General features: G+C 38.1%; 2 protein-coding genes across 8 annotated transcripts in view; one reads left to right on the forward strand and one right to left on the reverse strand.

Annotated features, from left to right (window-relative positions):
* The first annotated feature begins 10 nt into the window (after nt 1-10).
* tfg (trafficking from ER to golgi regulator) lies at nt 11-18,432 on the forward strand. 4 transcript variants are annotated; one of them, XM_052148661.1, is made up of 8 exons: nt 11-139; nt 2,642-2,829; nt 4,143-4,226; nt 11,953-12,099; nt 13,695-13,844; nt 14,262-14,417; nt 16,989-17,069; nt 17,552-18,432. In XM_052148661.1, exons 2-8 carry the CDS (start codon nt 2,646-2,648, stop codon nt 17,947-17,949), a joined length of 1,200 nt encoding a protein of 399 aa, XP_052004621.1. In that variant the 5' UTR covers nt 11-139; nt 2,642-2,645; the 3' UTR covers nt 17,950-18,432. The 4 variants fall into 4 exon arrangements, with proteins under 4 accessions (XP_052004621.1, XP_052004622.1, XP_052004620.1 ...); XM_052148662.1 differs by having other exon boundaries at nt 31-139; nt 2,645-2,829; XM_052148660.1 differs by lacking the exon at nt 11-139 and adding an exon at nt 529-738.
* Nucleotides 18,433-18,439: 7 nt separating this feature from the next.
* Nucleotides 18,440-24,863, reverse strand: part of LOC127659029 (target of Nesh-SH3) — a 29,155-nt gene continuing 22,731 nt past the window's right edge. For all 4 annotated transcript variants that reach the window (XM_052148650.1, XM_052148648.1, XM_052148649.1 and 1 more), the window contains 4 exons: nt 22,740-22,769; nt 22,477-22,635; nt 22,264-22,386; nt 18,440-20,671 (listed from right to left, as the gene is read on the reverse strand). In XM_052148650.1, coding sequence (XP_052004610.1) covers nt 20,556-20,671; nt 22,264-22,386; nt 22,477-22,635; nt 22,740-22,769 — 428 coding nt within the window. In that variant the 3' untranslated portion in view covers nt 18,440-20,555. The remainder of the gene's footprint in view (nt 20,672-22,263; nt 22,387-22,476; nt 22,636-22,739; nt 22,770-24,863) is intronic.

The following is a 24,863-nucleotide window of genomic DNA, read 5'->3' on the forward strand; positions in this document are numbered from 1 at the left end:
GCGCATGCGTGTTTTTGGTTTTGCCACGTACAGGTCGCTGTGAATGAGGCGTTCCTGATCAGTCAGTCAGGCAGGCTTGGCTCAGCAGAAGTCCAGAACACACAGGCTGCTGCTGGGATTAACACGTCGAGATCACCAGGTAGAGACATGGATCTTCTCTTCTAAACATTTATTCGGTCGCGGTAGAGGTTTTTAGGGCGCCTTAAAAATGAAGCTTTAGCAGTTAGCCGGTTGGCAAGCTAACGTTAGCCTAGCTTAGCCTGAGAAAACTAGGGCAAGCTATCAAAATATATGTTGTCTGCTCAAATCAGTGTTTTTAAACCACAGTATGACGTGCTTCAATAGTAATCTGTAAACACGGGAAATTATTGTTTTATTTATTTGCTTTAACAACATTTTACACCGGCGGACTTGTTATGCTAAGACCCTTATTTGGCAGGAAGTTGCTGCACCATCAGGTGAACGAGGCCTGACGGTATGTTTTCACTGGATCGCCGTTTGGCAAGAGGTCATGCTGATGTGATTAAGTGGAATGGCCTGATATTTGATGCAGTCAGCGTTACAACCCGAAAAACCACATCTGCCAGTCTTAAAGTAATTTTAGTATCCGCTTCTAAATTATTAAGAGTATCCGAAATAGACTTAAACGGTAAGGTAGAAGTAGAAAAACGGAGCAGGCGATAGCCAGTTTCTAATAACGTGCCAGCAGAGAAACCTTTCATATGTAATAATCAAGAGGTAAAATAGCAATACAAGGTCGTTTGTTAATCAAGGACATTTGACTACTGTTTTTTGATTGACAGGTTGTCAAGCAGACATTCTTTTAAAAGTTTTGTAATTTTCTTCATTTCTGCATATATTGTCAACGCACTTGGTTCATATCATGGTCCGGGTTTTATCATTAGCTTCTTTTTGTTCTTTAAGGTTGTGTTTATACTGATCTGTCTACATGCTACACAGTGCTAGGCTGACGCGATGTGTAAACTAATCAGAGGAACACTGGTGCAGCTTCTTATAATTTTGTGTAGATTTTCTTAATGTGTGTTCTTGATTGAGCAAATGCACTCTAATCATTTCTATTTTGATTTAAACAAATCGTTTTTTTTTTTTTTGCAGAGACCAAAGTCTACTGGCAAAAAGTGGGCCGTCTACATGTGCCAAATCATCTTATATCTTATGACCCTTAGACTTTTATGAAGTCATAGTATGTCATAGCACCATACAATTGCTATTCAGAATCAGACATAACTTTTTTTAGATGACTGAACTAAGATTAATTTGTGGCTTTGCAGTGCTTTTTCCTCTCTCTTTATTTACTTTATTATTTGCACAAGTAAATCTAGGCTAATTAATGTGAAACACATTTCTAAAAAAGAAAAAAAAACATTTTCAGGAGATCTCAAACATGATTGTTTTATTCTAGTCATAAGATCCCTCCCCAACTATGTCAGGCAGAGAGTGACCGTCTTGATTGTTTTATATGCAAAACAAAGGAAGGAGAACTTGCTGTGGGCAAAGACAGTCATTGAGTTACAACTATCACATTTCATGATTAACTCTAGTGGAGCCTGTGGGCAGAGTAGAATTGACAAATTCTGTGCTTCTGGTAGAAGAGATGATCTTGTCCATCACTGTAAGTGTGCATATGTGTCCATTTAACCCTTTTGCAACCTTCAGGACATTTTTGTCTTTTAGTTTTTTCAGTCATTTTGGCTGTGTTAATGCCAACTGCATAAATTTGGTCAAAGGTGTGTATTTTGGGGGGAATTTTGATATTTCAACCTCAGTTCCTAACATACATCTATAATACACTGTATACACAAAATAGTTACACTTCAGGACAAAAATTTCCCAGTTTAAACCCAATATTTGATCCAGTGCCAATAAAGCATAAAATCTTGAATTCTATGATAATATGGGATTGATATTGGTTAAAAAAAAAAAAAAAAAAGTCAGTGAAAGTGGAAAACAATATTAATATCTAATATTTTATGGCAGTTTTTTGACAGATATTTTTGTCCTCTAAGGGTCTGAGTGTGAGTTTGTTTTTTGTCTTTTAAATATGACACTGCACAAAAAAATAATGCATCAAAATCAGTGTTGTTGCTAATCACTGACATCCCAGACTGATAATCCCCCCCAAAAAACTTTTCTCCTTGGCATTAAGTTTATGGAAAATAATACATATTTTGTGAAGGACATCTGAGTAACTTTTTTTTTATTGACACACAAGGGTTAATATAGCGTAGTTTCATCTCTGGTTGTCTTTGGTTTCAGTTTGTCACTACACTATCAGATGGCATCTTGAAGTGCATGTGATGCATTAAAGAGTGATAAATAGCCTACTTATTTAATAAACAGTTTAATTGTGTTCGTATTAATTAGCGAACCGCTAATGTAGGTCGAAATTTGGCCATTTTGAGATGAAATCACCCTGTCTTCTTGGCCTTTAACAGATTTGGTGGCACCCCAGATCCAAATCTATTGACATCCTTTTTAAGAAATTTTTATTTTTTTTTTTGTTTTGTTATTTGAGTTAATATTGTATAAAAATTCTAATTTCCTGTTGTTTTACATCGGCTAAGTATGGCTATTGAAAAACCAATCAACAACTAGCAGTAAAAATGCTTAATTTTTCCAGCAGTATGAATGGCCAGCTGGACCTGAGTGGGAAGCTGATCATTAAAGTTCAGCTGGGGGATGATATCCGCCGGATCCCCATCCACAATGAAGACATCACCTACGATGAGCTCCTGCTGATGATGCAGCGTGTCTTCCGTGGGCAGCTTCAAAGCAGCGATGAGGTCACAATCAAATATAAGGACGAAGGTCAGTTATAAGCATCAAAACTTGCATGTATCATTCAAACAAACAAAGTTTATTTATACTGAGCACACCATGCATATCTGCATATTTATTCATGGCTTTAATCTATAAGATCTATGACAAATTAGGGGGTTTTCACACTTGAGTCGTCTGTAAAAGAATCAAACTCGGACCCCTTTAAGTGGACCAAAAAATGGACTGAGTGAAAAATGACCCAGTTCTCTTTGCGTTCACACTGTCTGAGACCTTGTTAGTGGGCTCAGATCTCTTTTTGGCCCACTTTACAAGTTACAGGGTCTCAGTCCTTTTTGCATTCACACTGTGTCATTTGTGGGACCAAGCCCACTTTAAAAAATATTAATAGGGCTATATTTAATGTTAAAGAGTACAAATAGCTCAACATATTAACTTATAAAATTATGTGAACATGTTTAGTGCTCTCAAAATGAATAAGCAGCATAAGAATACTCAATAAAACTAAATTTAATGATCTTTGCCATCAATATTATGTAATTGTATATTATTACAAAGAAAAGTAATGTAACAGAATGGAATTGCATTATATTTTTATAAAAATGCTGGATTTAGAGGGAAAATTCAACAATCTTATTGATGACAAACAATAAGATTAATCGCAATTTGCCTAATTTACTGACAGCCTCAGGTTACTAACATTCATAGAGTATAATAGTAGTAAATTCCTGTCATAATTACTTAACTTGTATGTGGTTTTCAAGGTGTCTGGTTAAACCCTTGAATCTTCATTTGCACGGAACACTAAAAAAGACCTTAGACTGTCGTTTTTTCGTGTGCAGTTTACAATAGTTTTAATATGCATCTCCCTCTTTCATATCCATAGAAACAAAGTATGTGGCTCCTCACATCTCTCCCATGCTCATGTTGTCATTTCCTGAGTATGGAAACCTGTCAGGGACAAACTATTACACAAATGGTAACATCAAGTGAGCTCGGAGCACTTTTCGTTCACAATGCATGTTATTAGCGAACCGAACCAAAGGCTTGGACCACTTCCCGATATGGTCTTGGCTCAGTTCACTTTTAAGGGGTGTGAGATTTTTTGGAGTGTTCACATATGGGCCAAAAATCCCACATACCTCACTCAGAGCCTGAACCAACACTCTGAAACCAACCAAGTGTGAATACACCCTTAATCTTTTGGTTCGATACCATCACAGACTTTAGGCTGTGGTACAGTTTAATTAGTTGTTTAACCATAGCAATAGCAGGAATGTACTCCTTGTTTATTTATGTCATCTCATGTTTATTTCATCATTCTTTTGTCCATTCTCTTTCAGATGATGACCTTATCACCATCTTTGACAGTTCTGATTTGTCCTTTGCTATCCAGTGCAGTAGAATATTGAAGCTCACTCTTTTTGGTAAGAAACCAGCAATTTTTAGGGATTTGTGCTTACCCTGACATTTAGAGAGTATTCCAGGTTACATGCAATTTTTGCTTTATTGACCATACAAAGTTGTTTATCCTGGAATATTTCTTCAAAACTAGTGCACAACAAAAACACTTATCAGTTCTAATCATGCGCAGAGTTAAGGTCATTAAGAATGTGTGGGTTTACCTTACCTGTAGGAGGATCATATTCCATAAATGCTTCAGTGGTCATGGTGTCCCTGCAAGACAGTATAATGACAGAGACAGCATGGTGTACTGGACTAAAAGGACTGAGCAGCTCATAAGCAGTCCATAACACTTATGCACTGTGTATGGAGCTTTTCATTCTTGTATATAAGAGACATATAAAGTCAAGCTTCTTGATTCCACCCTGTCTTTGTGACCCAGAAAACAGTGTGTTGTACTGTAACCTGTTGGTTAAAATTAACTCTCTGTTAAGCAGATAATCCCACAGCAGCATGTATTGTGTTATATTCCAGAGTTAAGATCTTTTAATCTTAAAAGTACTAACCTTGGTAATTTTTCATTTAATCAGGATATGTTGTTTTTCTTCCTGTGGGTTTACTCAGCTGAAGTGTCTGTATAGTGAATTTTAGTGTCCAGAAGATGGCACAGGAGAACAAGACATAAATTGATATTGGGTCTGTGGATTGGGATGTTAAACAGTGTTGTACATCATTTCCTGTCAAATGTTACATTTAAAAGGCTAATGATGACGCAGATAAATGTCATATTAAAGTAGTTAGGATAGTCAGTTATGACTAAAGCTATTTTTTCCAATTAATTATATGCAGATAAAAGGGTTATCTATCATAAACAGTATTATTTTAATAAACCATTGGTTAAATAGCCAACAAAATTCATCAAATCATTATGTACTGTGGCTTATTAAGTCACTCAAACCTAATGACATTTATCAATTCAAGATAACCGCACTTCAAGAAGAATATTTCACAAAAATATTTTGTTAGGTTTTAAATGATAAAATGGATATGCTCTTTTAAATGAATACAAAAAGCATTTGGACACTGTAGAGAAACTGACTTCATACAGCCACAAAATATACCTTTTATACCAGTTGTTTAAAACTAATTACAAAAATGGCTCATAAAAGTAAAATTAATTATTCTCTTCGGAGATTAACATAATTTGTTTTTGATATTCTATTAAATGCAAATAACATTAATATATTAAAAGTTTGGCTTAAGTGTCTAAATGCTCTTTGGGGCCACTCTAATATGACTTGGACATAAATTGGAAATTTCCACAGCTATTCAAGAATGTAAACCATTTATGTACAGCTTTTAAACAAAATACAATACTTTTCAATACAAGCTATCAATGTAAGTGGCAGGCTCATCATTTTAGTTCTGTTTGTCTGTTCTCAATGGCATGGTGAAAAAAAAAAAAGAGACTCTCTTTCCACTAGTTTGTAGCACGAATAATTAGTTCCAAGAGAAGTAACTCAGACCCAGTTTCTTGCCCAGTGACGTCATGCTCTCCCTGTTCCTGCAATATTTGGCTTATACAGCTATATCTGCAGTGTAAGAGCCAGTTCTCAGCATGTGCTCATCTTGGGGTTGCACGGTTTACCGCTATTAACAAAATTTCGAGATACCAAAAAAAATAATGTAAGATATTATCTTGTTGCTAATTTCAGTACCATATTACAGCATGACGTCATTAGCAAAATTATGAGATATGACCATTTTGAGATTAAATCAATGACAATTTGAAAATGAAATGGCCAAGTGTGATCATTAAAGAGCAGAAGGATGTAATTTAGGGGGCTTTCACACTTGGTTCGATTGCCTGTTCCGAACCCGAGTTCGATTGCTCCCCCTGCCCCCGATGGACTGTGTTCACATTATATATTTGTATCCGAACCGCGGTACGCTTGCGTCATCAAGCTGCAGCTGGTGCGTAATCGCGTTGCTTGATAACCGCGAAATGAAAAGGCGTCAAAATTCAATGAATAGACTTGCTCGTTTCACATTTGTTCTTCTTTTTTTTAACCTTTGGTTTTGTTTTCAACATCAAGATACAGAAACACACTTGCGTCTGTCTGCCGCAAAAATACTGAAATCGTTCAAAAGACAGCAGGCTGTCCGCCGAAGACAATTTTTGCGAAGGCAAGCAGAAATCATCTCTCTGCTTGCAGTGCGTGTGCGTCAGTCCCGCTTTTCGTCAAGGTAAGTGTATACGCACGCACGCACGCACGAAAGTAAACCCTTTCCGCTCATTTTGAAAGCGACGTGTGTGAGACTGACGACCACATTATACGTCATCAATAGCGGTTCACTTCCGCGGTTTGGTTCGATTGCGTTCATATCAGCAGCGAACCGTACTGGAGTTCACATGAACCGTACCCCAGACCACCTTTTTAAGCGGACCCGAGTACCGTTCGCGGGTGCGCACCCGAGTTCGGAAGACAGCGTTCACATCATCTAAACGAACCGAACTCTGACGTCATTCGAACCGGGGTGCGCACCAAAAGTGCTAGTGTGAAAGCCCCCTTAAACAATATACAGTCTAATGCATTGCATGCTACAGAATGAACGAGAGGTTCTGCTCTGCTCTGTCATGATTCACATACACTAATTGTGCTTCGTTTTCATGCAGTGTGTTAAGATTATAAATTGCTGTTAACACTTAAATGAACTCCTCCGGTGCTGCTCTGGGTTTTCAGATTGAGAGTTGCAACAGGAGTATACCAGCATTAATGGAAGCTCGATATAAATAACCGGTCAAAAACAGGAAGAACTCAAAAGTCTGTCAAAATCTAAGTCCTGCTAAAACGAAAGTTCTATTTAAATGGATGCGTGAATTTATCGACAGAAAAATATAACTACTGAATAAAAATGTAATATTCAAAAAGTAGCAATAGTATTCATAATAACAACTCTGTAATATTAAATGCTTTTATTATCATCTGTAAGCAATATCACAAACGCAAGTTTAATATCAGCATGTTGTGATTCATCAGTAGTAGCTTTGTGCCACTGGTAATCCTTTTTTTTTTTTTCTTTCTTTCTTCATTAATAATGTGAAGCTGCGTTGTGAAGAGCCAAAAATAAATTTTATTAAATGCCATTTGATCATAACATTTAACATGGAATCGAGAGAATTTTTAATGGAAATCACATAATTTGTCTCTGTGAGACTTTATGCAGTTATTTTAATCAAGTAATTTGTGTAATTTCATAAAGGCTTTTTATTTGTTGATTTGTATTTTCAATTTAGTATCAATACCGAGATACCAGGGCTGGTATCATACCATATCAAATGTTTTCACGAATGCTACAGAAAGTGTAGTTTTGGGCTGGTTGATTCATGTACTATTTAACAGAGATTTATTTGGCAGGCCTAACCAAACTCAAAGATTGCAATATGTGAGTGCAACAAGAGCCAGCAACTTTCCAATTTTTATATATGCTCATCTTGAAAATGTAATGAAGAACAAGTTCATATGCTTCTCTTTTATACGGTGACCAGGAGGGGATATGTTCGGTTCACTTGGTTTTGTCGTGGCCAGGCGTGGGAACGTCATATTAACTCGTGTGAACGTGATAAGTCGTGGCCAAGATATAATTTTGTCGAGGTAACTACATCCTTATGTTGTGACCATGCGATGTGATGTCGTGGCCTCGAGATCTTATGTTGAGGGAACGACATCCGTCACTTTAACCATATGCTACAGCAGTTGGCATGAGATGTTGATGACTAATGAAATAACATTTTACTTTGAATAAGGACTGTCTTATAAAGCTATAGTGCGGCCTCTGGCATTAAGACATGGGTATGTTATAAGTGAAAGACACCGGAAGCGCATTCTTAAGTTTAATTGGCTTTGCCGTCGGAAATTTGCTGCCTCGAATGAAATATTCGAATTCATCATTGACCAGTTGAACGGTCCTGGACGCCTCCACGGATACCGCACTGCGGTTAAATTAGTTTTATATTTGACATTCGCGACAATATTCATTAAACACTCCATGCAAATCACATTTTCAAGCCAAACGAACTTAGACATGCATGAATGGATTTTCTTTGCCTAGCACAAAGCTGATTTAATTGTGTGTGTGTGTGTGTGTGTGTGTGTGTGTGTGTATGTATATATATATATATATATATATATATATATATATATATATATATATATATATATATTATATATATTAGCTCTATAAATCAATTAAACAATTTAACCATTTGATATTATGAAATCACAACAAATATACACTCACCTAAAGGATTATTAGGAACACCATACTAATACTGTGTTTGACCCCCTTTCGCCTTCAGAACTGCCTTAATTCTACGTGGCATTGATTCAACAAGGTGCTGAAAGCATTCTTTAGAAATGTTGGCCCATATTGATAGGATAGCATCTTGCAGTTGATGGAGATTTGTGGGATACACATCCAGGGCACGAAGCTCCCGTTCCACCACATCCCAAAGATGCTCTATTGGGTTGAGATCTGGTGACTGTGGGGGCCATTTTAGTACAGTGAACTCATTGTCATGTTCAAGAAACCAATTTGAAATGATTCGAGCGTTGTGACATGGTGCATTATCCTGCTGGAAGTAGCCATCAGAGGATGGGTACATGGTGGCCATAAAGGGATGGACATGGTCAGAAACAATGCTCAGGTAGGCCGTGGCATTTAAACGATGCCCAATTGGCACTAAGGGGCCTAAAGTGTGCCAAGAAAACATCCCCCACACCATTACACCACCACCACCAGCCTGCACAGTGGTAACAAGGCATAATGGATCCATGTTCTCATTCTGTTTACGCGAAATTCTGATTCTACCATCTGAATGTCTCAACAGAAATCGAGACTCATCAGACCAGGCAACATTTTTCCAGTCTTCAACTGTCCAATTTTGGTGAGCTCTTGCAAATTGTAGCCTCTTTTTCCTATTTGTAGTGGAGATGAGTGGTACCCGGTGGGGTCTTCTGCTGTTGTAGCCCATCCGCCTCAAGGTTGTGCATGTTGTGGCTTCACAAATGCTTTGCTGCATACCTCGGTTGTAACGAGTGGTTATTTCAGGCAAAGTTGCTCTTCTATCAGCTTGAATCAGTCGGCCCATTCTCCTCTGACCTCTAGCATCAACAAGGCATTTTCGCCCACAGGACTGCCGCATACTGGATGTTTTACCCTTTTCACACCATTCTTTGTAAACCCTAGAAATGGTTGTGCGTGAAAATCCCAGTAACTGAGCAGATTGTGAAATACTCAGATCGGCCCGTCTGGCACCAACAACCATGCCACGCTCAAAATTGTTAAATCACCTTTCTTTCCCATTCTGACATTCAGTTTGGAGTTCAGGAGATTGTCTTGACCAGGACCACACCCCTAAATGCATTGAAGCAACTGCCATGTGATTGGTTGATTAGATAATTGCATTAATGAGAAATTGAACAGGTGTTCCTAATAATCCTTTAGGTGAGTGTGTGTGAAAATATATATATATATATATATATATTTTATTTTTATTTTTTTTAGAAATATCCCTTTCATGACACAAGGCTTTGTTTGTGGAATTTACATTCTATATGTTTTCAAATAAATATAGTGGTGTAAATGTTTGTAATAGTCTAAATCCATTAAACTCAATGACCATGTGAGCAAGAGAGATGAAACAGCTGTAAAACACTCAGAATATTATTCTATAGGGAACTCGAGGCCACGACATAAGGATGTCATTACCTCGACAAAATGATATCATGGCCACGACTTATCACGTTCACGTGAGTAAATATGACGTTCCCACTAATTAATATCTCGTGGCCACAGCATATTATCGCGTTCCTATGAGTTAATATGTCAGGGCCACGACAAAACCAAGTGAACCGAACATGTCCCCACCGGGTCACTATACTTTTAGCATCTCTTTATAATAAAAAATAAAATATATATATATATATATATATATATATATATATTTTTTTTCCCTCTTTTGGTCAAGTCTGCTATGTTTTCTTAAACTCTGTCTCCTGTCAGATGATGTCATGTCCAGTCCTGTATTTGTAGTTGCTGCCCTGCCCTTTGATTCATAGTTAAGGAAAGGGAGCGATAGGGTGATGTGATTTTAGGAAGAATTTTAAGAGCTCAAATGTACTGGTTCATGTCACGTGTGTGCATGCATCCCAAACATGTGACTGGCGCCAAGGGGTTAGGTTGGATGCCTGCTAGAGCTTGTGTGATCTGTGAACAGCCTGGAATGGTTCAAGAAGCAGCCGGTCTCACACATATGGACTTGAGAGAACATTCCGAGGTCAAACACAAAGCCAAAAAATATTCTATTAAGCTTGTTGGCTTAGACACTACTTTGATAGCACACGCACACATATATTTGATGTGTGTGTTCTAGAAAACGTATTTTTGTAGGTAATTTGCTCATCTGCAAAACGTTCATCAGATGTCTTTGGAGAAGTTTGTTTTGTAAATATGATTTTTTTTAGTTTTTTTTTTTTTATGTTTAGCAGATCTTAATTAGAATGCAATGCTTTCTAGATTAAAAGACCTAAAACGGACGTCTCTGAGATGTGCATGTGCCATCTGGGAGTTACCTGACCAGGCGCAATGAGACAATTTTCCATCATTATGTAATTTTTCTTCACTATAAGCAAAAATGCTACATGAAGTAACAATAACAACAAATCATTAGATACTTGATGTTTAGTACAGTGCAGTCAAAGTATTCAGACCTGGATTTGGGGATTTTCTGCCATTCTTCTCTGCAGATCCTCTCAAGCTCTGTCAGCTTGGATGGGGACCATCGGTGGACAGCCATATTCATGTCTCTCCAGAGATGATTGATTGGGTTCAAGTCTGGGTTCTGCCTGGGCAACTTTCTATGAAGGACATTCAGAGTTGCCCCTAAGCCACTATTGCGTTGTCTTGGCTGTGTGCTTGGGGTCATTGTTCTTTTGAAAGGTGAACCTTTGGCCCAGTCTGAGGTCCTGAGTGCTCTGGACAAGGTTTTCATTAAGGATATCTCTGTATTTTGCTTTGTTCAGCTTTCCTTCAACCCTGACCAGGCCCTACCTCTGAAAAACACCCCTACAGCATTATGCTACCACCACCATGCTTCACCATTGGAATGGTATTGCGCAGGTGATGAGAGGTGCCGGTTTCCTCCAGACATGACAATTGGAATTGAGGCCAAACAGTCCGATCTTCGTTTCATCAGACCAAAGAATCTTGTTTTTCCCAGTGTGACAGTTCTTTAGGTGCTTTTTTGCAAATTTCAAGCGTGCTTTCGTGTGTCTTGCACTGAGGAGAAGCTTCCGTTTGGCCACTCTGCCATAAATCTCGGATTGGTGGAGTGTTGCAGTGATTGTTGTCCTGCAAGTTTCTCCCATCTCCTCGCATGATCTCTGGAGCTCAACCAGTGTGACCATCTGGCTCTTGTTCACCTCTCTTACCAATGCCCTTCTCCCCTGATTGCTCGGTTTGGCCTGGCGGACAGCTGTAGGAAGAGTCCTGGTTGTTCCAAATTTCTTGCATTTAAGAATTATGGAAGCCACTGTGCTCTTGGGAACCTTCAATGCAGCCACATTTTTTTTTAAGCCTTCGCCAGATCTGTGCATTGACACAATCTTGTCTCTGAGCTCGTTGTTGCATGTTGTTGGACCTTTCAAAATGGAAGTTTTGTCATAACTAATGGTTGTGCTTTTGCAGTAAATGGGCAGCCACGGGCACTGGAGTCTTCTCAGGTGAAGCATCTGCGTAGAGAACTGATCCATTTGAGGAATAAAGTGAACAGCCTACTAGACAGTCTGGAGCCGCCATCAGAATCTGTCCTAGAAAGCACCAACCCAGAAACCGGTACACACACACACACACTGCATTTTCTTCACATCCAGTACTGGATCCAAAGCATTTAATATGCATAAAACCAAGTGTTATGAATTCCACTGTGATTATGAGGAGGAGAGCCGGGTCGTGAGTGCGCACCGCTGCCCCCAATCGGGCTAATCAGCCGAGGAGAAGGATAAGGCAGTACCAGATGCAGCTGTTGGGGAGAAAGAGAGCCACATGCAGCATTGTCTGGTTCCTGCCACCTCCTTGCCCGTTTTAAACCCTGTTACATTGGTGCCGAAACCCGAGACCAACGTAACACTGTTCAGATGGGCAAGGAGGCGGCGAGAACCGGACAAACCATCAAAATAAGTTTAATAAAAACTTAAAAAGACACAAACATAAACACATGGCAGCTGCATGTGGCTCTCTCTCTCTGCCACATCCGCCTCTGTCTTATCCCACACCTCGGCTGATTAGTCTAATTGGGGGCTGCTGTGCACACTCATGGCCAAGCCCCACCCTCCTCCTCATCACATCCACTCTATTAAATCTTTCAGATTATAAATTGGAATATATCTAATGACAGAAGTAAAATTTTTGGGTGAACTAATGCTTTAAATGGTTATGAATCCCCCTTTTTCAGCACAGTTCATTTCTCACAATTTTCAGAAAATGCCAGGGAGAGCAGGCATGAACGGCAGTGGAGGGGAGAAGGCAGAGTGAACTAAACAACTAACAATGATTTTAACAATTACTTGACAAAATGGCCAAAAAAATGTATACACTGTTTTATACGCTCACAAAACATTACTCAAACACACTGGTCATCTTATATTTGTGATTTAATGTACAATTAAATGCTAGGCCATGTACTCTGTATTAAATATATGTAAATGCTATTTTTATTATTTTATTTTTATGAAGACTTATTTCTTGACTTTAGTTCATAAATATAAGTGTTTAGATCAGTTAACACACACACATTAAGGATGTCTGGATCGATAGCATTCATGTTTGAGACTATTAAATTCAACAGCGTCTCAAACAAGCCCCAGTCCACCTCCATCTTGAAACTGTCACATTAATAAATTCATGTTGCGCGAACATTTAGGTTTCACCATGGAACGAAAGCATGTATCCCCATCAGCATCGCAATGAAGCCATGCAGTCTTGAACACTCTTGACCAGAATCATCTCACTCACTGAAGCGCAGTGTTTGAAGCACTCATTTTATGAGAATATCACATGGTGTCATGCATAATCCTAAGACATCGCCATCTCATCAGATAAGGCCACGCAGTCTCATGAATAGTTTTGAGACTGATGAAGCAATGATGCATTATAATGTGTGAAAATGTCACTACCTGTGACGTTGACTCGGTGTTGATTTTAAAGACAAATAGATTTTTTTTTAAATCCCTAAATTAGCCACTTTCCTCCTAAAATTAAAGTTAATAGGTGCTAGCATTATCTTTCATATGCAACACTTTCATATCTGTTAACATCTCAGAAAATTATGATTAGTGTTTCATGACCCTTTTAAGTTGGACATCTTACATTTTGATGATGATGAAGACAGACAGTACTAAAGTTGTCTTTTTCTGATGTCTGTGCGACAGAATGTGTGAACGAAGCAGTAGATTCAACAGTGAAGATGGCTCCTCCAGTCAGTGCTGCTAGCATGTCTGCATTTGACCCGCTGAAAAACCAGGAAGAGGTCAACAAGAATGTCATCTCAGCATTTGGCCTGTCTGTGGAACCTGCCCCAGGTACATGCACACTGCATTTCATTTTTCTTATCTCCAGTTAGAAATGTGTTACCCGAGTTCTTAGAACTTCTTTTGGTGGCTGTTTAATTTAGTTTATTTGCTTGATAGTAAAATGTCTTTCTCAAAAAAAGGCTCTTCTTATTACTTAAATATAGTCTTTCTTCTTTGTCCTCTGTAATCAGAGGTACTTCCATTTTTTTATTCAATCTAAAACAAGCTGTTAGTAATAGTTCAGTAGATGGATAAGTAATTGTGTTGGTATTATTTGGTTTTTCAGCCACAGCATTGTTTATTTAAGTGACATTTACAGTGATTTAAAAGTGGTGTTTGACACTCTGTGTTGTGCCAAAATTCAGTCGATTTTTATAACTGTAACTATCAGTTTTATAATAAATATTTTTTTCCTTTGTATTTCAGTTCCAGATGTAGCTGCCACCGCTGCTGCAGAGGAGCGCTCTGCTACTCCAGACAGTATTGCTTCATCATCTTCGGCAGCACCGCCTCATTCTGTGGCCCCCCATGCCCCCCCACCTTACTCAGGGATCCAACAACCTTCCTCTGCTGCTGTGGATGGTAAATACTCTTATGGTACCTTATGTGTGAAATCAGACTTTGATTGATATTTCTATCAGAGGTGGAGTGCGATTAGGAAGGAAATGGAGAGGAAAAAAAGGATGGAAATAAGGAATTCAGACCCAGATATTTGTTAGATTCCATGAAATCTCTTGATTAAATCAGTTGTTTTTACTGTGTTTTCATATTCACCCTAGACATGGAAAGGCTTGTCCCTTTTTATAAAATAGCCAATATACTTTAGTTTCATGGTAACCATGAACCATAATTTGCTGGTGGTATTAGGGAGAGAGACATTCTCATTAGTGCAAGATAATTCGTAAATATTTTTGGTATGTTTTCCCAGAAGAGAGACTGTAAATTTTTCATATATCTGCATAATGTTAATTTTGCAAACATTTAGGAGTACACAAGGATATAAATGGTGTCAAAGCTAATAGTTATGGACCAAAACCCAATGGCTGCATCTCAATTAACTGCATAGTTTAATATTCAGGGCACTGGTCAGGGAGTTGCCATTTTCTTGAGCCACCCCATTCGCAAAATCGTTCCAATTGCATTAGCTCCCCAAAAACTCTCAATGTATTTTAAAAACCAGTAAGCATCGGCTGCTCCCCACGTTCTTTTACCAGCATTGTCGTCATTTCTTAAGCCTTGTGTCATTAAAGGACGAGGGCAAGTGTAAATAAACAGTATATGTTGTTGATAATAGTCTAAGATAATGGTCTTAGAGACAAGATTTCAGTAATAACTAAATTTTGACAAAATGTGTACTTTCTGTATGTTTCCTATATAGGGCAATGTACTAATGCATATGCACTCATGCTCTTATACAAAACGTTTAGGAAAGTATCTGCTTGTTTTGTGTGTGTGTGGTATTCAGTACAATGCAGATGTTGTCTTATAACTAACACTCATGGAAAAGAGCCCAGCGAAATTAAAATGAACTGGGGATCAAATAGCAAGTGTTTGTAGTGGGTTCAGAGCATATTTTCAGTCACTGGATTTGATCTCCCCCCAATTTTCCAAACTTCCACATCAACCCAGTGTACAAGAGCAATTGTGCAGAACTATTCTAGATTTGGCAAATCGTTTTTTTTTTTCTATTGGATGTTGGTCAGAGGTCTCCTCACCTTCTATCAGAAGCTATGATCTACACAGAGGGTCAGCAGACTGTCACAGGCCATCCTTTGGAGGATCCATGATCCCTGTCCATCTGCTGTTTGTTTGTTAAAGGGGTCATGACATGGTTTTTTTTATTGTATTATTATGTTCCCTTAGGTGCAATTATAGTATTAATATATTTTTTTTTAAGAAAAACTTTTAAAATCTAGTGATTTATGACCTTTTCCCACCCTGTTTCTCATCCTCTGATTCAAACAGTCTGTTTTGGGGGCGTTTTCCATTTAAGACTTCAGTGTTAACGCCCACTGTTATGATTGGCTAACGTCAGTGCCTATGTATCAATTATTGACGCCCCCAGCCAGAACAATATGCAAGTAAACTAAGTAAAAACACTGTGATTATTCATAATGAATGAAATTGCGCTTTAAAAAGTAGTTTAAAGTTTAAAATAGATTACTTACAGTTTGCGTCGTCGTTGTTCCCAGAATAGTCGGCACGGACTTATCTTTGAGCAACAGTTTTCTGGCAAAGCCAGCATCATATTGAGATTTGTTCTCAAAACAGTCATCCTTAAAATGTACAGAACAAACGCTTAAGTTAACACTGCCGTGACTGGAACGTCCACAAAAAATAAACTGCATCCATTTTTCCCTGACGTCTGGATCTTTCGGCAGCTTATTCAGAGGTTTTGTTTGACCACAGCCAGGAACAGCACATCTGTGTGGCATCGTAATTTTCCTGTGCACAAGTAGTCTCTGTCAGAGCTCGCTGTCCATCGACTGAACACTTGTGAGGCGCACGGCGATACGAAATGAGCGTAGCTGTCTTGCGCTTAAATCGTAGTTATCTTGTGCTGGAGGCGGTCATATGCAAACGCTGTTACGTCACTTCTAACCGACACGTCACTTCTAACCATGAATCCAGAACGAGCTGTATTTTGAGCTTGATTAAATAAATGATTCGTTTAGAATGGGGAGGACGTCTTAAAATATTAAACTTGCAGGACGTTTTAATGATACAAAGACCTCTTATATACCAAAAGATCAAGGCAAATTTGGTTTCTCATGTCATGACCCCTTTAATTATATTTGTGGCTTTTGGATTTCTTATTTGCATGTTTCCAATCAGCACCTCTGTATTGGCTGTTTATTTGATGATATTCCAAAGGGAGCTGCCAGATATCCCACAATAAAATATCCCTACACAGAGAGAGAGGGAGATCAGTTCTTAACATTTATAGCCCTTTGGCATCCAACATTTGATAAAACGTAACAATGGGATATCCTCAGCCTAATCCAACAGCTGTATGCTGATCCTTAGATGTCCTAGATTTCTTGTGGGAATTCCTTCTGTGCGCCCTTAACACTATGAATCTTATATAAATAAAAAAATAAGAGAGAGATTGTGTTTTAAACTGATAAATGTGTTTTTTCTGCCATTTAACAGGGCAGATGTATCAGCAGTATCAGGCTCCAGGTGGATACCCTCCACAAGCTGGACCTCAGCCGTACGGGATGCAGTACTCTGGTAATTCTCTTTGAAATGCATAATACTATTAGAGCAGAGCTTTTAGGTCTGTCCAATGGAATCTTTTGCAATCTGTTTTTTACCATTTAAATTAGCCCAATACCGAATTTGCCATTTTCTGAAATAAAAGCTTAGATGCCAAAATATTTTTTTGACCCCTTTTGTAAAAAAAAAAAAAAAAGACATCTGCCTGATGTTTACATGTTACAAAGTAGTTTTAAAATGAGTATGCCTTTTTAGACTTTGTATTACAATCATATTCAGGGTTTTTTTTCTAGCTTTCTGTTTTTATATAATTTAATAATATAATGTATCATTAATTTATTTGATCTATGAATGTCAATGTCCATTTCATAATTTCACTGTCAGAAGTACTGCTTTTTGCTGTTTTTACATATTTGACAAATAAAACTTTGACTTAACCTTTCTGTTTGCTCCAAAACATAAAGCTATTATTACAATTCCAGTTTTATCTTTTTCAGCGGGTTATACCCCTCAGCATACCCCTCAGCCTGGTGCTCCTCAGGCTCTTCCCCCTCAACAGCAGTTCCAGAATTACCCCACCCCTACTTCTCAGGCTGCTGGTGCTCCTGGCTCCGCCCCTGGGTTTTCTGGCCAATCACAACCTCCTGCTCCCCAGGGACCAGCCCATTATACACCCGGAGCATTTGCGCCTCAAAGCTACACATCCCAGGCCTCTCAGCAGCCAGCTAACTATAGCCTGCCTCCAACCTCCCAGGCCGCAGGAGGTTATCAACCCCGGCCTGGATACACCCCTCCGCCTGGTGCCACCCCTCCTCCCGGGGGTGCTAACCCCTATGCCCGAAACCGCCCCCCTTATGGCCAGGGCTACACCCAGCCAGGCCCTGGCTATCGGTAAAAGCCCTTTAATGTCTCCACAGCACCTGTGGGGTTTTCTCTGTCTTCAGCACATCAGCCCCAGAAATCTGTGTTTGACATCCTAATATCGTGTTTGTTTGTCTTTTAGTTGAATGTTTGTGAGAACAAGAATGAGCTAGTATGATTGTTTGTGTGTTTGCACACATAGGAGACCAAACAATGTGGCAGTGGATAGCTGTGTCTGTTGTGTGAAAAGTGAGAATGTGAGTGCATTTAATTTTATCACCGGTCTCCTCATTGGTGTTATTTTGTCATAAACCATACATCATCATATGGTCTCTGTTTAAACACTAAAAAAATATAATCTTAAGTCAAATTTGTTTAGTTTTCTTTACTCTTTTTTTCATAGTCCTCTGTCCTGGTTTTAATAACCCCTAACTGGCCCTCTGCAGTGAAGCCTATCATTTCTGTATAAACTGTAACATCATTGTCAGGAAGTGAATAAAAAAAATTAGTGAAAAGATGGGAGGTTTATTTATTTATTAATGGATTTTTTTCACATTAGAATGCTCTTCTGGATCTCAAGATTATTGGTGGTCAGAAACAAATTATAAAAAAATAACTGGTAGGCTGTAACTGATGCTTTTATTGGTAGCGCAGATTCATTCCAAACCACACATTTATGTAAAAGTTTTATTTGGTGCCTTCCTTGGAAATCATGGGTCATTGAACTTCTGTACAAAACACATAATAGACATCCTTGTGATGTTTAATTCCTGACATTGAAACAAGGTACACTTACACAATGAAAATGTTAAGACTTTAAGCGAAATGTACAGTACATTACCTAGTCTTAAAATTCACAAGCTTGCATTGACATTCAGCTCAAAGAAATTATCTGGATTCAATACATTTTAAACTCCATCTGTAGCAGTTGACCCATTGCTCAGTTTGTGAAAACAAGCAAACATTTTTGTAGAATAAATGCACTTATAATGGAAGTCTAGGGTCATCGCACCGGAATAAATGTTATAATTCTGTGTGGCTATACTTTCGAAACATTGTTAACATGAGACATTGGTAGAATCGATTGCTACTCTTTCCCGTGCAAGTTATTTCCAATCTTTCAAAACTTTTCAGCTGGCAAACATAGTGTGCTACGCAGAAGGATATCAGCAAGTGTCTGTTGACAGGAATTACATCAGTAATGGAAAACAGAAGTCAATTTGCTTAGAACAATTTTCACAGGCCCACAACGAACTTTACTGCTCAAAACTAATAAAAAAAATATCAGATGCACATTTTAGCTTTTAAACTCCCATTGTAGGTGCATTACTGCACAAGCTAAGGGATGAGTCAAAATTATTGTCTGTTGTAAGCAAGAGTATGTCACTGATGTTGTCTATAAAGTTTAACTTCCTGAACCCAGAACATCTTTTCAGATGGGCAGGTGTTTAATTTTTGTTTTAGAAAGCATGATGTACAAACAAACAGTTAACTGTTTCATTTTGGTAAACATAGTTTAATTTCCAACATTTTGATAAATAATATATGCATTGCTTTAGCTGTTGAGGGAGCCTGCTTACCTATATTCTCAAAAAACAAACTTCTTGCACTTAATAGCAATATTATATATTCTGTTTTCTTTGTTTAATGCACTGCTTGAGCATATACATCCTTTTATATGTGACTGATAACTGAAAATATAGACCATACTTAATCATAGATGCATATTCAGTCTACATAATCTGTATACACATTGATAATGTAAGAAGTCAGGTGTTGTGCAAGATTCTATCTCCCCAAAATCCAATCCCCCTTGAACCCAATGCGATTCTATTGGCTGAAAGAACTTATAATGGTGCCTGATAATAAATCCCACAAAATTGTAATATAATAAATGAATGTCTTCTAAAAAAGATTTCACATATCATATTATATAACCGAAATGGTTAATGGTTGGCCTACTAGCTTATAATGTCATCAGCCGATACACCTACTACTGTAGCTCAGAGTAGCGCTAGCTGATTAGCCTGCTTGCTTAGCATCTCACAAATTGATTAGCCTTCTGGCCTAGCATATACCTAAACAAGTTATTTGGTCAGTTTGTAAGTTTAAAGCTCTGATACACTTACAGCAAAGTTATTTTGATCGTATCGCTTTAGAAGACATTAATTTATCTGCTGGAGTTGTATTGATGAAGTTTATGCTGACTGTATGTGAATTTTGGAGCTTCAAAAGAGAAATCTCCATTCAGTTGCATTTTAAGGACCTACTGAGCTAAAATACTTTTCTTCAAATATGTTCTGGTGAAGAAAGAAAGTAATTCACACCTGGGATATCATGAGGGTGAGTAAACAATGAGAGAATTTTCATTTTTGGGTGAACTATCCCTTTAAGTTTACATATTTGTAGACCTACTATTTCTATTTGTAGCTTCCACTGCTACAAAAAAGAAACAGAAAGGCTTTTTTGATTATTTATAACATCACAATCTCTATACGACTTTGAACAGGCATTACACAGCTACCTCTTGGGGTCCAAAAAGGATAGAATTCTGCAAGGGGATAGAATCTTGCATTACACCGCTTCTCTTGTGAACTGATGTTTCATATCAGTCGTGTATTCCGTCTGAACCTCTAGGTCCTACCACTTCCCAGGAATGGGGATCCCACACTCATACCAGGCCACATAGTTGATCAGGGAATTTCCTCCAATCTCCCCAAACATGATAGGCTCTTGACGCATAGCCCGGAAATAGCCTTGATAAGAGAGGAAAAATCATCATACCGCTGGACCTCAGCCTCATCTACACTTGATATTAAGATCTGCTTCAAGTGATCCAATTACAAGTGGACAGGAGTGAATACAGGTGTAAACGGGGTGCAGATTATTTTGTGAATGAATCACTTAAACTACATTTACAAGTAGTCAAACACACTCGTGTATCCATCATAATGCATCTTGAACAGCAGCGAAGGACTGCCTGTCAATCAACCACTGCACTTAAACAGTTTAATCTGTGCTGCTATGGGTGACTTAAATTTAACTGGGGGGGGGGGGGAACTAAAAAGTGCATGCATGTACATGCACAAAACATCACAGAACTTCTTTAGTATGACTGATATCAGCATGCAGGTATACAGATTTTGTGAAGCATGCAAATTCAAAGCTCAGTTAATATTGGTACTCAGTTAATATGTTTTCTGCTTAACATATCACATTGAGAGAAATGGTGTCTATTAAATGCCACTTTCTTTTCTATATATATATATATATATATATATATATATATATATATATATATGACCTTTCCCAAGTGGTCACAGCAGATGCATTTTACTACCAGGTGTAAACAGTAATATGTTTCGCCTGACCACTTGTGATTGGATCACCCCAAAAATAAAAATGATCTAATTATTTACTCCTTTTCATGATATCCCAGGTTTGTATGACTTTCATTCTTCACCAGAACACATTTGAAGAAAAATAGAAAACTATCTCAGCTCAGAAGGTCCTTAAAATGCAAGTGAATGGAGATTTCTCTTTTGAAGCTCAGACAGTCAAAGACAGTCAGCATAAACATTATTGATACGTCTTCTAAAGCGATACGATCAGTTTTGAGGCTAAAAATGATCAATATTTAAGTACTTTTTAACTTAATCCATAGTTTCCGGTAAACTTCATTAGAGGGTGGAGTTCAAGCAGTCTCTTGTGTGATGTATTCGTGTTGCCTTGTTACGGATATAATCTCACGTTCTCCTGTCAGTTGAGACCATCCAGGATGAGCACACAAACGCACCATTGTCAGTAAAGAAACATACAAATACAGATCAAAACCAGCAAAGCTTCTGTACAGCATTCCTCCTACTCACTGGTAAACAGTGCTGCTCTTCCATGGGTGTCGTATGTGCTTCAGTTCTCATGTGTCTCACATGCCAATGCGATTACACATGCGCATACCGCTGCTGACTGCAAGCAATGATTTAGAGTTAAAAAAGTACTTAAATGTTGATCTTTTTCACACTAAAAGCTATTCACTTTAGAAGACATTGATTTAACTGCTGGAGTCGTATGGATGATGTTTATGCTGGCAGTCTGTTCATTTTGGAGCTTCAAATGTCAGATCACAATCCACTTGCATTTTAAGGACCTACTGAGCTAAGATATTTTTCTATTTGTCTTCAGAGAAAGAAAGAAAGAAAGTTATACAAATCTGGGATATCACAAGGGTGGGTAAATGATGAGAGAATATTTCATTTTTGGGTGAACTCACCTTTTAATACCAGGTGTAAATAGAACACTAGTGTGATACAGTATGTATGTTGTGGTTTTGTTTGTAAATGCTAGAAACCTTGTTTGGGTGGTAACAGTTCTGGTGGAAGAGGACCCCCGGTTCGTCCGTCCAGGTACGAGTCAACAAACTGACAGTGGTCCTCCCCATAGCCTGTTTGATCTCCTATATTGTAGAACATCCCTAGAGACAGAAAGAATATAACAAGGGAAAGGTGTGGATGTTGGTGTATAAATTACTTTTCTGAGTCTGATAATTGGTAAAGATACTGACCAGTGAGAGAGTCACTCAGGTAGATCTTGTATCTAAGAGAATTGCATAACTGGATACCCACAAATTTGCGGTACCAAGTTCGCTTTATGAACTGCCTCCCATTGCACTCGGAATACGAGTCTGCCTTGAACGGAAACGATGACCAGATGGCAGTTTTACCTGCGAGAGCCATTTAGAGATTAGAGACACGTTTACATTATAGATATGCAAATTGTTTCTTAGCACTTTTAAAATTGTATGTTTGAGATTTCTAGAGCACTTACCCGTGGGTTTCTCACTCACACGAGGATCCGCTGCAATACAGAGAAAAACATGATGTCACTCTAACATTAGAAACAGTAAGGTATTCTGTCAATCTGACATATATGTTTTATTTCCCATGTAATCTAAATCTATGTCTGATAGCTTTAAGGCCCTCTATATTCAAGACAAAATAAACCTTTAACAGATACATGGATTTGAAATTCACAGCGTTTCTCTTTTAAGAAAATGAACCAAAAATATTGGTAACTCGTCTTGTATGCAGGGGTGTACAAATGTTTGTCCAGTAAAATACTCTATAGCAGTGGCTCTCAATCTTTTTTGATGAACGCCCACTTACTTCATTCCCTTACCCCATTTTTGTCACTGTAAACAGTAAACCTACTCTAAACACATGTAAAAACATATTACACAAACACAATGCAAAATATAAATATTTATAAGTTGTAACAAAAATTTATTATATTCCCTAATGTGCCTATGACCAATTTAATAGAGCTGAAGTAGTGATATGATAATATTTATTATCAATCTATTTCTGCCTAAAGTACAGTTAGTGTTAGTATAGTAAATTCAAGGTTGGCGATGTAGAATGCTGTGATGAATTCAAATGGTTTCCGCTTCTCACGCCTTGCTTCTCACTGATTCTCACAAAACTGCGAAAATGTGAGTTTTAAGAGCTTTGCGCAAATCAGAGCTCGCTCCTGTCAGCGACAAGCGCAATGTATAAACTATCAAAGATGTGATCGCTGACCCGTCACCGAGGCATCGTCTATGTCAGTGAGATATCTAGCATGTTAAATATCTGGACCTGTCTGATTCAAAATCGTGCAATGTGAAATGTGTTTTGACTGAATACAACTGCAGCATTGACCTACAGCCAATGAGAGAGCAAGAAACGGGGCAAGGGAAGTTTCAGTGGGAGGAGTCCTGATGTCTCATTGGACCTAAAAATGGAGTTAAAATTACTTGAACATTGGCAAGAGCACCAGCGCCTATTTTATGTTTCATCTGAACTGTACCACAACCGGGTGGAGAAAGAGAAGAGTTGGAGAGAAATTGCCAATTCTCTTGGACAGTGAGGTAAGCAAATAGGTAGATTTGTCAATAGGAGTTACTTTTTCATATTGTAACCAATAAAATATATGATGCCTTTACGCATTATGTAAAGGAAATTAAAAACATACACATAATATTCTGAAATACATACCGTATGATCATACATTTGTTTTCCTGTCTCGTATCACTTGTCGTGTGTAGTAATCTGTCGTGAAACCTAATTTGGAGTCCAGACAGAGTCTGCGGGGATTCGTCAATAGTGAAATGTCTTGTAATGTGTTCACACCTGTCGCTGATTCGTCGTGTAATTTGAAAACGCTGCTAATTTCATGACAAGACAGACAGTTGTTCAATATGAATGGTACCATGATCCGACATCTTTGAAAGTCGTGTAGTGTGAAGGAGGCTTTAGGATGGGAGGAAACTGTACAAGGAAAGAAAATAAGGACGGAGGAATCGAAACAAGATGTATTTGTAAAGTGGATAGAATTTGATCACCCAAGTGTCACTCCAGAGTAACTGCCTCCCATTGCACTCGGAAGTCTGCTACAAGTATCCCTCAAATATATGTATGTCCATATGATTTTCAGGTATAGAAAGCCATTTAAGGCCTGGGCATAGAAAAACATGTTTTTGGCCTAATTTCTAACAATGTTAAATTCTAAAATCCTAAGAAATTCCCCTGGGTTTCATAGCTATCATGATGTATAATTTCCCAGAGCTTGTGCACGGTATCCTCATGGTTTTTATTATTACTTGGCAGCTCTACTGGGCCTCTGTTTTGCAGTTTTACCTGGTTGACTGCAATGGGCACAAAACATCCTGGAACTATTAGTTTAACATTAGGCACGTTATGTGTTAATTGTACATAGACATTTCTTGAACAGTTCATTTTTGCAGACCTATGAGCTTGATCACTAGTTCTTCAGTTACATTGGCCTGTCTGACTTTATTCCAGTTTCTTTAACTAGTTCAATGTTTTCGCAACAGCAATAACATTTCTGAGAAATTAATAAAGTTTTCTAAGAATTATTATTTCCAGGTTTCCAACAGGATTGGAATGACAT

This window comes from Xyrauchen texanus, chromosome 18 (assembly GCF_025860055.1).
Source record: "Xyrauchen texanus isolate HMW12.3.18 chromosome 18, RBS_HiC_50CHRs, whole genome shotgun sequence".
Classification (NCBI taxonomy): domain Eukaryota; kingdom Metazoa; phylum Chordata; class Actinopteri; order Cypriniformes; family Catostomidae; genus Xyrauchen; species Xyrauchen texanus.

Excerpts from the sequence above, each read along its gene's own strand:
- tfg (XM_052148661.1), top strand. The coding sequence starts at position 2,646 with ATGAATGGCCAGCTGGACCTGAGTGGGAAGCTGATCATTAAAGTTCAG. Across the intron at positions 12,100-13,694 it reads AAGCACCAACCCAGAAACCG|AATGTGTGAACGAAGCAGTA; the intron begins GTACACACACAC and ends TCTGTGCGACAG. Across the intron at positions 13,845-14,261 it reads GTCTGTGGAACCTGCCCCAG|TTCCAGATGTAGCTGCCACC; the intron begins GTACATGCACAC and ends TTTGTATTTCAG.